Below are 13422 nucleotides of genomic sequence, written 5' to 3' on the forward strand. Positions count from 1 at the left end.
GCCACGGTATTTCTTTGTTCTTTTGCCTTTACATTTTCTCATTGGATAAGCTCATATTCCCTGATATGAACAATCAGCCCCAGCCACTCTTGTGAAATTTGAGATGGGCACAGATGCCTACCACTTATATTCTTTCCAGATAACTCACAGTAAGTATATTCCAAATAGAATTACCTTCTACCCAAATCTGCTCCTTAGTTTCCTTTGCCCATATCCAATAATGTGTACTGTAATTTTGCCTTCTACATATTTCCTGACTCAGTCCCCTCTTTTCCATTGCAACCTTCATATTATAGTCAAGACCTTAAAATCTCTTCTCTGGATAACGCTGTAGCCTCCTAGTTGGTCTTCCTGCCTGTATCTTCTGTCTCCTTTAAGTCTCTTTATTTTCTACACATGTCCCATAAAATGTCGCCTACATTTCCCCTCACAGGGAAAACCATGGACAAACACAACCTTGTCAATTCTGTTCTCAAAACCTTTCAAACACAGAGTGGCAAGCTAGCATAGTGATTAAGAGCAATAAGCGGGGTTGAATTCTGGCTCTGCTAATTATTATGTAGCTTTGTGCAAGTTTTTTAAACTCTCTGGACTCTGATTTTCTTATCTATAAAGTTAGGTTAACGATAGTGCCTAAATATGAGAATTAAATGAACTAAGATTTATGTGAAGTGCTTTGAACACTGCCTGACATATAGTAAGCACTGCACAAATGTTTGCTGATGATAATAATAATACTCAGTGGCTCACCCTTTAGTTCTATACTGTGGCTTGGCCCACATCTAATTCCCCAAACTCATTTATTACTGCTGTATATATTAAAATTCAGACTTTAGTACTTGGAAACTCTTTATCACACTCCTCAAATCGCTCAGTATCAATGCCTCCTCGCTTTCTCTACAAGAGTTCTCCTACATTCCTTGTCTGAGCTCTACTAAAGTGTTCTCTTCTCCATGAAATGTTGCACAGAATACGAGGAGAGACCAGCTGCCCTCTTGCTAGGCACAGGTCTTGTAAAACATTTATTACATTGAAAATTCTTGTTTGTAGTAATTGCTAAACCAAGCATAAAAATAATGTATTGGATATATAGTATATAAATTGTGTGTATATGTGTGTTTGTGTGTATACATACCTACATACAGTATTGAGCCTATTCTATACTCCAGGCCCTAGGCTAAGCATGTTGTAGATAATGTAAGATTTATTCTTCATAACATCTTTATGAAGTATGTTCTATAATGATTCTTATTTTACAAAGGATGAAACTGTTATGTAGAGATGTGAAATAATTTGTTCAATTCACATCTAGTATGAGGTTGTGACTAATATACACACTTGTTTGTCTCCAGGGCTCCATGCCCTTAACTATTACCCTGAACTGTGAAACTCCTGGGATGGGATCAAGATTTACACACCTTCCTATGGTCACTGCCTAGCACAGTGCCTGGAACATATGCACAACATTAACGGTATATACATGCACAGTTTATGTAACTACTTGAACTACAATTCATGATGTAGAATATTAAGAACTCCTAGTCTATATTTCCTCTCCAAGATGTCTTTTTATTTTTTACCTTATATTCTGATTACATCATGGCAGGTATCTTTAAAAGATGAAAGAACCTTCCACTTAATGATTTTTAACTCAGGTCAGACAGACATACTTTAGGGTAACTACTTAAGGGTATAGATGGTATCTTAATGAAGAGTTATTCACTTCTCTATCACCAGTCTCTAGTGCAGTACCTGCTAGAGAATAGGTAACCAATAAATGTTGAATAATAAGTAAATGCATTCTAGCTCCAGAAAAAATGGAGTTGGAACATTTCCAATGAGTCGATTTGTAATTATATACACTCCTGGATCAACAGCATAGACATTTGTAAACATTATATAATTCAAAAATATTTCAAGTTGGTTTTAGCATGCATTGTGGGTATATTTTTGTAGCTGTTTTTATTTCTTGATTATGTTCTATTTTCGATAAGGTTAAAGTGGATTTGTGTTCCCACATATTTTACTTCAGAATGGTTCAAATTCTCTGGAATTTAAAACATAAGTCCAACCAGAGCAATATTAAATGAGGTAATAGAGACATACCTAGAATTTGACTGACCCTATGTAAGAGAAAAATATATTATGATTAATTCTCTAAATAGATTTCTCTTTTTGAAAGATCTTCACCAATACTCTCCAAAACAACTAGGAATGAAATACATATTTTTATACCACTTTACAGATGTATCAATCAGAGGATTTTACTGCAAAATGACCGAAAACCCAAACTAAATGACTTAAACTATCTTGTACACTGTTCCTTCAATAACAAGAAGTCCTGAGATAGGCTAGTTCTTGGTTCATTATTTAGCAGTTCTTCAAGGGGCCAGTACTTTTTTATCACTCTGTTCTGCCATTCTCCACCTACTGGCTAGCTCTCCTCATGATCACAAGACGGTTACAGATATCTTCCACTTTTCAGAAGTTTTTATTATGCCACCTCACTTTTAGGAAAGACTTGGAGTATTACCTGTTTTCACTACCTTAAAGAAATCCAAAACAAATTTTCACTTTTATGAAAAAAGGTGAAAAGCAAAACTAAACTTCACCGTTTGTTTTTCAGCCAGCTGTTAGAGGCAGCTTGTACCCAGAGCAGCCAGACCGGCTCCACCAAGCTCCTTCCCTGGGAACTACACTCAGCATTTCAACATCAAGATACCATAGTTTTGAACTGTGTCTGTGAGGTTCTGCGTTTTTACTGTATTTATTTTGTGCATCTATTAATAAGATCTGTCCTAGGGTATCAGAAAAGCCTACGAGAGCTCCTGAGGATGCTACACTTAGCATACAACTGGAGGTAATTAAGTGTTTCAATCCTGATGAACGAAATAAGACAGTGTGCATGCATTCAACTTTGGTTCTGGGAACACTAAAAATTTTTTTCCATATAAATTAATATAATTGCTTCTTAATTTTAACTATTTCAGGTTACAAAAGTTTTCACTGAAACCCTCTACTTCCATATAGTGGGGGAAACCTGTAGTTGCTCCAGGAATCACCACCACCAGCAGCAACTTTCACAGACAGAATAGTCAATAGATACATTTGGGATCTTATTTTAAGAACTAAAAAAAAATTCTCAGGAAGTCCCCAAAAGGCTTCACATTACTTTTCATTTTTTACAACTGGGCTTTAAGACAGTTCCTAAAACAATCACTGGCACAGAGATGGAATTACCTTGCTCAGTTTAGACTAGACTAAGTTCATCCCCTTGGGATGAGGCCAACCTGATATGGAACAGAAGGCATAGCAGCATATCAATATGTGGATACTTGAATAAAACTGGCATTCTGTAGGGAGGAGGAGGACAAGAAATGCATTCCAGGTAGCCAAACAACAATATCTCTAATAACTTTGTGGTTTTCTAAAAACTGTCTGAAAGCAGGAACATCTGTAATATTTTCAACAATAAAGATAAATTTTAAAAAATAATTTAAAAATAAATACATAAAATCTGTCCGAAAGCATATTCAGCTGAAGCAAAGCATCTCCTTAGTCAATGCTAAAAGAATCAATTTCTCTAAGGAAAACGGTTGTCATATGCTCTTCACACTAGATAATGAAGATTTTCCAATTAATTTTAAAAGGAAGACTTGCGATGAGAATATAAAAGGGCATTTTATTGAGTCATATAGTAGGTTAGCATATTATTTGAACTTGGTGATAAAAAGTTTTCAGATCCTTATAATCTTATGGGACTACCGCCATATGTGCTCTCCATCATTAATGAAACATGATTATGTGGTATATGACTGTGACTTATTTTTAAACAAATACTTCTTTCTAGGTGCATTATACCATATATTCATAGTATGTTGGATCCAGTCCTTTCATTCTACACTGAGACATCTAAACCAATAAAAGTTTAAACCGCTCTGCAAATGTTATCAAGTGCTTGACTAAGCATGCCCCTTATATTGGCCCTCTTTGGTTACATTAATATTATGACAGCTGTCATCAAATGTTATTATCCAGGCATTATGTAGTCCACCAGCCACTTGGCGTTGCAAATGAAAATAACAAAAATCTTAACTAAATCTTAACTAATATATGTGAAACACAGAAATCATCTTGGTACTTGATTTCATTATGCCTTTATGGCCTCTCATTATCAGAGCTAATAAGGGTTAAAATACCACTCACAGTTGAAAATTAATAAGTAACTATCAAGCTTCTCAGCTAGATTTGTCACACATGGAATAATTTTATGTAACTCTCTCCCTAAAAGAAGATTGTACCTTCATGTGCATAAACATCTTTCTGAAACTACTAATTTAAAAACTGACATTGAACCTTAGTGTTTGAAAAATGTGTATACTAAGTAGCCGAACACATTTGATGACAGCTGACCCTTCACACTGAACTAAAGAAACAGAAAACAGAGATACTTCCAACCAAAAGATATACAGCTATAGATAATATCTCAGAAGAAATACCAAGAAAGAAGGTTTTAGTCTTTTAATTGCAAATGGGTAAGTGCATCTTGATAACATTCTTGCACTTCCAGAGGGGGACCAACTTCTTTCTGTCTCTTTAGACCCCAGTCCTAAGACCAACAAAATGGCCACCCACTAAGTACCTGGACTTACTAGAAAAGTATTACAGTCATTCATGTTCAGGTGCTTTTGGAAATAACCCAAGACTTTGGGAGGTTTTAGTGACCTTTAAGCCTAAAGGCTGCGATTTTAAAAATAAACTTTGTCTAATTAAGAATTTCTTTCATATCCTACAGCACAGACTGCAAAAAAAGGGGTCAGCTGTGGATCGATTAGAATGCTTCACAGGTGCAACTTTGGACATTTCTTATCTCTGAAATTTGCTCATGCTTGCAATCTAGCTAATCAGATTTTGACAAACTAGGGTATGTTGCTAGATTAATCTGTGTTTATACATATCCTTGTATTCATATATATTCCAGCTAAGTATATATCTTCCACAATACCAACTACTAGGATAAGCAACACTGCTCACTTATAAAATGAAAAATAATTATTAAAATATACATATAATTGATTTTATCACTTAACATTTTACTCATTCTATATGATCTCTTAAGTGACAATTTAAAGTGAAAACAGCTTTTATGCTACTCACAATCCATAGCAACATGAATAATTCATTGTAACATTTGGAAAACTCATGTCTTAAGAAACTTCTTCAAACATAATATGTGAAAAATAGATAAATAAAGTATACATTTGTGCTTTTTAATTAAACAAGTTTACTTTGTCCTACTTTATTGCACAGTCACTTAACAAAATTCATGGTTATTTATTTAAAAAATTTTGATTTCATATGCATGAGTTTCGCTAAAGACAGTTAAGAGGTTCAAAATAATTCTCCCACAAATTTTGTCTTTGGAAAAATCAATATCTTTCATGTATCTTTTACTTTTCACTTCAAAGGGTTAGTTTTTCTTCTGTCACATGTTTGTTTTGAGCCATTATTGAATATATAATAACTGCCATAGTTTTGACAGTGATTTTTTTTTTTTAAGTAAACCAAAGTAACTGGAAATGACAAAGCTTGACATGAATTAATGTAACAATTACAAGGAGAAATGTTTTGCAAAGTTGACAAAACCATACAATTATTTCAAATATTTTTTTAAAAATCTAATCATTCACTTAAAATATCCACTCATTGGCCTAAAAGAGCTTCGAAAGTAAATTCATTGAATGCATTAGAGTTAATAATCAGTTGTCAAAAAAGGAAACCTTTTCTGTTTCTAGACTTTATAAAACAGTTAACACTATACATTAAATTTAACATAAATTTTTAAATTTAAAAAAAATTAATCTCCAAATGAAGCCTTTTATAAAAGAGTTGATAACATGTCAATAAAATGAAATAATAGAAGCCATTATTAATTCTCTGTGGTGATGTAGCAGATGCTTATCCCTATAAAAGTATTTTATTATACTTTAGCAGATGCCTATCCATCTATACAAGTATTCAGTAATTATAAACCTATCACGAAATTATCTATATAACACTAATTACAATTTATTTTTATTAGAGTAAATATCACATCAACCCTTACTAGAGACAAAAGAGAGGGAGCTGGGAATGGAATGGAATAATTTTTTAAAAATCACAATATTAAAAAATTGTAAGACCCTACCCCATACTTTTTATCACGATAAATAGCCAGATTGTAGCTAAGAAAGATTTTTTTGAAATTAATACTGGACACTGGAACTTCAAGATGGAGGTATCTGTTTAATTCTAAAATGGGATTAATTCAACTAAAATGTTAAAATCATGGGGGTGGGGGTGGCTGGTGGTAGATATATTGTTGATGGTTTCTTCTTGAAAGTGGTTGTTTCTTCTTGAAAGTGTTAATATAGAAAATTATTTATATTGAATGAGCTATTGATATTCTTACAAATGCAAAGTGAACTTCTAGACGGATTTTAATGTAGTTTTTTTTCTTAATTATACATGGTTGGCTGTGAACACTTGTGAATTGTTGTGAATTGCTCTTTTTTATTAGGTACTTGATTTCTAGCTGAGAAGTAAAAGTTCTGCCTTAAAACATAATACTGATATCTAAATATAGTCACATGTAAGAAGTATAAATAAATTCCTAAGCTTAAAACTAGTGAATTCTAACGGAATTTCTATACTTATGAAGCCTAGAGTAAATGATTTAATATATTCACCAACTATTTAGGAGAAATGATATAAGTACAAAGGGAATAAATTATTGGGTGAAAATAAACGATGGCTAAAGTATAAAATAAATATACAACAGCAAATCTTTACATAAAAGCAGTATCACTAGGAGTTCTTTTTAACAGGTGAAAATATGTTCCATTCCACTTAATGGCATTACTCTTCATATTAATGATTTTCAATGTGAAGCATTTATTTTACTTTATAGAATAACTTCCAGAATATTACTTGCAAATTACTTATACTATTAATTACTCAACCATTTCATATTTTTCAGGTAGCCTTCAATTAAGAATAAAATATCTTGAAAATTAAGACATTTTATCATGTCATTAACTCAAAGTAACCAATAAGTTCAGAATAACATTTACATAACACTTATAATCTGCCAGACACTACATCATTTAAATATATAGTTTGGCCCTGGCCAGTTTGGCTCAGCGGTGAGCGTCGGCCTGGGTCCAGAGAGACGCAGGTTCAGTTCCTGCTAAGGGCGTGTACCTCAGTTGCAGTTTGTCCCCGGCCCTGGTTGGGTTGTGTGGGTAGCAGCCACTCAATGTGTCCCTTTCACATGGATGTTTCTCTTTCTCTCCCTCTTCCTCTCTCTCCCTCCCACTGTATCTGAACAAAAAATGGAAAAATGTCCTTAGGTGAGGATGAAAAACAACAACAAAAAGCATAGTTTGTTTAATATTCTCAAGGTACTATTATTACCCCAGGCTAGATAACTTGCTTACTTAGATAATACTAAGTGGTATACACTCAGGAATCAAACCTGGACAGTCTACACATTTAACCACTAATCGATCCCATCTCTAGATGGTTAATTTAGCCTGGGTCTGCAATACTTTGGAAAGCCATTGTTTTCAAGAAGTCAGGGTTGTCAAAATGTGAAAACTTTTTACTCATTATGAAAGTGAATGTGCGAATTTCAAGTAACTAAAAAAAGTGAGCATAATAAATATGTCAAAAGATTGCACAGTATAAATGTGAAGAGCAGAAATGGTGGCATTTAAATGACTGTAGCTGTAATTTCACCCTGAGATCACTCAGTCTAAATAAACACACAGAAGAGCCAACAGTAGCTTTAACATTCAAGGTTATATCATTTAAATTATATGCGCATACTGAAAAACTACAGTAGCATTTCGCATAAATTATGCCCAAAGATAATTTTCTCATTAGCCTTGTTTCAAACATTAAAGATAATTTATTCTAAAATAATTAACTGATCAAATTGTTTAACCAACTTTATTATTGGTCAATAAAATTCCCATACCTTAAATTTCTATGGAGGAAAGTCAATTTTTATTGGAGGAAATTTGACATAATTTGTTTTTACTTTTCCAAATAAAGAAAAACATAGAGGTTTAACTCTATGATACTAGCCTGATGTCAGCCAAAAAGAGAGCATGACAGTAAATGTAGATGTACTTTCCTTTGAAGGCATCTTTGAAAGGAGCAATAGCAGGGAGAGCAATGTACATCTTATCCTAAACTAAAATTTTCAAAGGCCTTATGTGGCCCTTCTCCTACATGGGAAGAATTAGAGAACTTTTGGCCTTTTATTTTGCATTGTGAGATCCTAAATGGGGCAATAAGGTCCCCATGTGGTATCAGATGCAGTAACAGCAGTAGTGCAAAGAATGTAGGACACAATGATCTGTGTAGCTGACTTCTGTGAACTCTAGTAGCAAACTTAAGAAAAGAAAGGAAAAGGAAAAAGAAAAAGAAAAAAAAGCTTTTAGCACTTCAGCTAAATTTCAAAATCAGAAATGTCCTTTAGCTGAATCTGCTGCATCAATGAGATTGCAGAACAGAACTGCTGATTTAGAATTAAATACTTTGGTGAGGAAGCTTTATTATTATAAACTAAGAAGCCATAGTTAAAAAAAAAAAATTGGATATGACAGTAAATGGTATTTCTATATGACTCATCACTCTGGATTAAAAGCAGCTTAAATTAAAAAGGGAATCCCCTGAATTTGATTAAATGGCTTTTAAAAATGTTTTTTAAAACATTTAAAAATGTAGAAAAATTACATATATTTTGTCTAGTATGTCTTAAAATCTGAGTAGTTCCACTTCTTTTAAAATTATAATTTAAAATTATACAGCTCTAATGTAAAATTAGCCAAACAAGTAAATAAAAATTGAGTGAACAATGCAATTTCATCTGGTGCATATTTTATCAATATTCTTGTTATTCAAATGTCTCCTTTTCTTAAAAATCTGCCTTAGTTTAATTGATTTTGTATGTAGTATTTATGTAATACCCAATGTTTAAATGAATATTCAAAATCAATTTTTAATATTTTAAAAACATAACTACTAAACAAACCATGTTTAAGCTTTTTAGCTATACTAGTTTATTGGTTCTTTAAAAATAAATGTACTAAGCCAAAAGTTTGTGCATATTTTTTCAGCAAGTGAAATCTGTAATGAAAACCAAGATACACACACATGCACACTATATCTAAGGTGCTGAAAATTTCACTTTGCTTACAATGGTAAATTAAATAAACATTTATTATTTGACAAGGGAAAGGATGATTTTTAACAACAAATAGTATATAAGAATGATCACATTTAGAAGAATATACAAGAGGATTATATTTATCTCAACAGCTAAAAGAAGAAAAAAAGTGGTTGTTTTTTTATCAATAATGACTCAGGAGATGAATCAGGCTCCTCTGAGGGTTCTGTGAATATCATCACAAGCATCAATCATCAATGACCCACTGAAGCCTAGAACTGCAGGTTAATACAGAATGAAAGAAACTTTTCCCCTAAAATATCACTTTATATGCATATATTCTAAGGAGTTCTAAAAGGAATATAATACAGAAGTTGAGTGTTTAGAGACTACTTTGGAAGGAATCATGGCAAGATTTAAATGATAACCAGCCCAGGTACATAGGAATCCATGACCTCTGGCCACTTTGGCCTATTCATAAATGCCCATAATGAATTCACAATAAATACCCTCATGAATTCATAATATAGCCCACAGATGTTTGGAAAGCTCTGTTAGAAAGATCATCTTCATGAAGATAAGGATGCTTCATCCTTTTAAAATCACCATAGATCCATCTTAGTTTTGTCCTGTGGAGTATCACAGGATAGTCAGAACTCCTTTCCTTACCTGATAGCTTTTCAATATTTAATAATAGCTTTCATGCCCTCACTTTTACAAGTTAAGCCTTCCCACTGGATTTTACAGAGGTTATCTACAATACTCCATCATCTCCCTTCCTTTGTTTTCTGGACATATTCTTGCTATTAGAGTTACATTTTGCCAAGGTCAATCTCAAAAGATAGTGCTCAGAATAAACACAACATTAAAATGTGGTTATCACTGCAAACTATAATAGCACAATCGCCCCCTCATTAAGATACTATCATTAATCCAATTTAACAATGCATTAATTAACTTCCGCAGCCACTTTCCACTACAAATACCAAGCTTGTTGCCAACAAAACCATGGTCATTAACTGTGTAGTGGATTTCTTGGACTCAAACCAGAAGTCACTGTATACAATGGCCTTTCTCAAGTCATCAGCTACTAATACGCAAGAATCGCTAATGAAAACATTTTCTTCTATGACAATTTACATTTAAGGATTACACCTGAGACATCATTCTTCACTTGTTTACTTCAAAAAAAAATTTTTTTTCTTTATTGATTTTAGAGAGAGAGAAACAACAATGAGAGAGGATATCAATTGGCCACTTCCTGCATGTGCCCCACTGGGGATTTGGCCCACAACCTGGGCATGTGCCCTGACCAGGAATCAAACTGGTGACCTCTTGGTGTATGGGTCGATGCTCAACCACTGAGCCACACCAGCTAGGCCATTCCTTTACTTTTAAAATGGGTTTTATAGAGAACTTCCTAAGAGTGTTTCTTGGTGGTTAATCTTAAAGTAAGATTAAGTGGTTCAAAATACAGGCAACGATTCACTCAATTCCATCTTTGAGGCAGGATGAACAATGTAGCACCACCAGCAAACCTTTACATTGATAAGAATTTGCACATATACACATACCAAACATGAAATGAGCATGTCAACTATAAACCTACGCAATCATGGGGAAAACAAAGGTACACTACATTATTCTAGTTAAAGTTGTAGTCTGGTTACAAGAAACTTTTACTTCCCTCTTCCCTCTTTCAAGGCCATAATTTTCTTTCAAGCAAAAACAGAATTAGTGAGAGTTCTGCAAGATCCCTGACTCCCTAGGTCCCTATCACAGCCTCCAATTTAAATGAAGCTCATCTATGTGGCAGGCCCAAGCTTTTCCATCCAACTCCTACTCAGAAACATGACCCCCGCCCCAATCCGAAGCATGATGAGAGTCCAACCACTGAGAATTTCCACTCAAAGAGGGCAATTCCTGAGTAGAGTACACCATTTGTCTCCTCCAGATTCCCCAACACAAGAACGCCTTCCTACTGCCGCGCCTTCTTTGAGAGCCTGCTCCTGCGGGCCAGCTCGGGGTGAGCGCCCGGGTTAGTCAGTGCGCACGTGATGCGCGGTGCCCACATGACACGACCGTGGGCGGGGGAGGGGGACAGAGGAGTGAAGCAGGGAAAAAGTTAAGGAAGATCGGTCAAAGCGCCCAAAGCAATCGGTCCCTTCCCTTCTTAGTCAAATAGTGGCTCAGGGTTCCCTAGGGGACCGCTACAGATAAAAGCATCCGCGGTCCAGCTTCCCAAACGGGGATGGAGTGGGTGGGAGGAGACCGGCGTAGTTCTCACTCCGGGCCACCTTCTGCTCCCCTCCGCCCTGCTGTTGATGCCGCTGCACCCTCAAGTTTCTCCTTCATTCCCTTTCTTCCTCCCTCTTTTTTCTTACTTTCTTTCCTTGCTTCCTTCCTCCCTCCCTCTCTCCCTTCCCTGAAAGCTCTAAATCCACTGCGGGCGATGCCACTGACGCACATTCAATTTACCCCGGGAGCTTGCCCGCACCTTTGAGGTCAGACAAGGCCGAGCACCTTCCACGGGGGAGGGTATAACTGCGCAAACAAAGTTGTACGCCGCGCCGAAGCCTGCCCTCCCTTCCACTGAGCCCCCCATTCGGATCCTCCGCAAAGCTCCCTCGCCCTGCCGGTACTCTCTCGACCTCACCCCATCACCGTGCAACACACCCCCTTCCACAGCCAGCCCACCCTTCCACTGCCCCGCGCTTCAAGCGGTCCAGCCGCCTAGCAAAGCCCCTGGCAAGCCGCTGCGCTCACCTTGCTTGACACACTTGAGCCGGAGGGGGTCCTTGCAGTGTTTGATCACCGCCAGCACATCCCTGATGGTGAGCCCCGCCACGGGGGTTTCATTCACCTCCAGGAGCAGCTCCTCCGACACCAACTTGCTGCCGCTCTCATAGGCCACCTTGCCGGGCTTCACCTCCCCCAGGTAGGGGAACTGTCCATTCTCGGCGCCCCCCTTCAGTTCAAAGCCCAGCTGGCCCTCCGGGTTCCTGCCAATGACACTCTCGTGGACTTTGCTAGTCCAGTGGCTTTTCTTTTTCAAGCTTTTGGACATGGCAGTGGGACGAGTCGCCTCAGCTCCTGAGGGGTTCCTCTGGGGTAGGGGTATTGGCGGTGAGAATGAGAATGGCGAAGCCAGGGGGCCAAGAGGTGAGAAGAGCAGACTTTGCTTCCTCCCACCTCTGTTCAGTGCTTACCCTCTTCTTTGGATGGAGTGTGGACGAGGAAGGGAAAGGATGAGAGGGACCGCTGGGCAGAGGTAGGAGAGCTTGGGTGAGGTTGTGCTGTCCCTTGAATGACACTCAAGGCTGTGGCCCCGCAGCAAAGGAGAGCTGTGGTGGCGGCGGCAGCCTGAGCGAGCAGTAGCGGAGCTGGTGAGCGGGTGGGGTGGGGGTGGGGACGGAGGGTAGGGATGCCGGGGGCCACTCCTGCGTGTGCAAGTGGGAGCGCGCGTCTGGGTGTGTGGTGTTAGCTGATGTCCATGGCAGCTGCAGTGGCAGCGGCGGATCCGTGTGTGTGCGTGTGTGTGTGTGTGTGTGTGTGTACTAGTTGTACTGTATTGGCAGGAGGGGATAAGGGGAGGAGGTAGAGGCGGGGGTAGCCGACTGAGGGAGGAGGGGCGCGCGCGGGGTGGGGGGCCGCTTCGCCGCTGTCTCCACTCCCTCCCTCCGCAGCTTGACCCGGTAGTGAAGGCAGAGAGAGAGGCAGGCTGGGTCCGCCTGGCAGCCTGCGAGAGGAGGCGGGAGCGGGAAAGGAGGGAGCCGAGGCCCGGCGTGGGGAGGCCGGCAGGCAGGGACCTTTCTTCAGCCTTCAGCGGCCAAGCGGAGCACTAGGCTGCGGTGCTCAGAGGACGCCCTGAATCGCTCAGACGCGGGCTGGGCGGGGGCGGAACGGGCGAGACCCGGCTGTGAGCGGCTCGGGGGCCCGGGCTGCGGCTCGAGCGCTGCCGGCCCCTGGCGCGCGATCCTGCGGGGGAGAGCTGCGTGCCGGCCGGCGGGGAAGTGCGAGAGCGGCCTGCGCACTGGGAGCCGGGGCAGGCGTAGGAGCTCGCAGTTCCAAGACTTGGTCTCCGTACGTGCTCACTCAGACGGCCGGCAGAGTTCTCAGAGCCCCCCTCGGAGCGGAAACTTAGAGAACTGCAGGCCGGGCATCCAGGCGGGGGAGGGCGAAGCAGCATCCCTTCCCGGGGACCG

General features: G+C 38.7%; 1 protein-coding gene across 3 annotated transcripts in view; it reads right to left on the minus strand.

The window, feature by feature from the left end:
• MAGI2 (membrane associated guanylate kinase, WW and PDZ domain containing 2) overlaps positions 1-12539 on the minus strand; it is a 1542253-nt gene extending 1529714 nt beyond the window's left edge. The window contains exon 1 of one of the 3 annotated variants that reach the window (XM_036247106.1): positions 11984-12524. In XM_036247106.1, coding sequence (XP_036102999.1) covers positions 11984-12284 — 301 coding nt within the window. In that variant the 5' untranslated portion in view covers positions 12285-12524. Of the gene's footprint in view, positions 1-11983 lie in introns of all 3 variants that reach the window. The other 2 variants (XM_036247104.1, XM_036247105.1) reach the window with 2 other exon arrangements.
• Between the last annotated feature and the right edge of the window lie 883 nt (positions 12540-13422).

The sequence above is a fragment of the Molossus molossus genome, unplaced genomic scaffold (assembly GCF_014108415.1).
Source record: "Molossus molossus isolate mMolMol1 unplaced genomic scaffold, mMolMol1.p scaffold_m16_p_7, whole genome shotgun sequence".
NCBI classification, from domain to species: domain Eukaryota; kingdom Metazoa; phylum Chordata; class Mammalia; order Chiroptera; family Molossidae; genus Molossus; species Molossus molossus.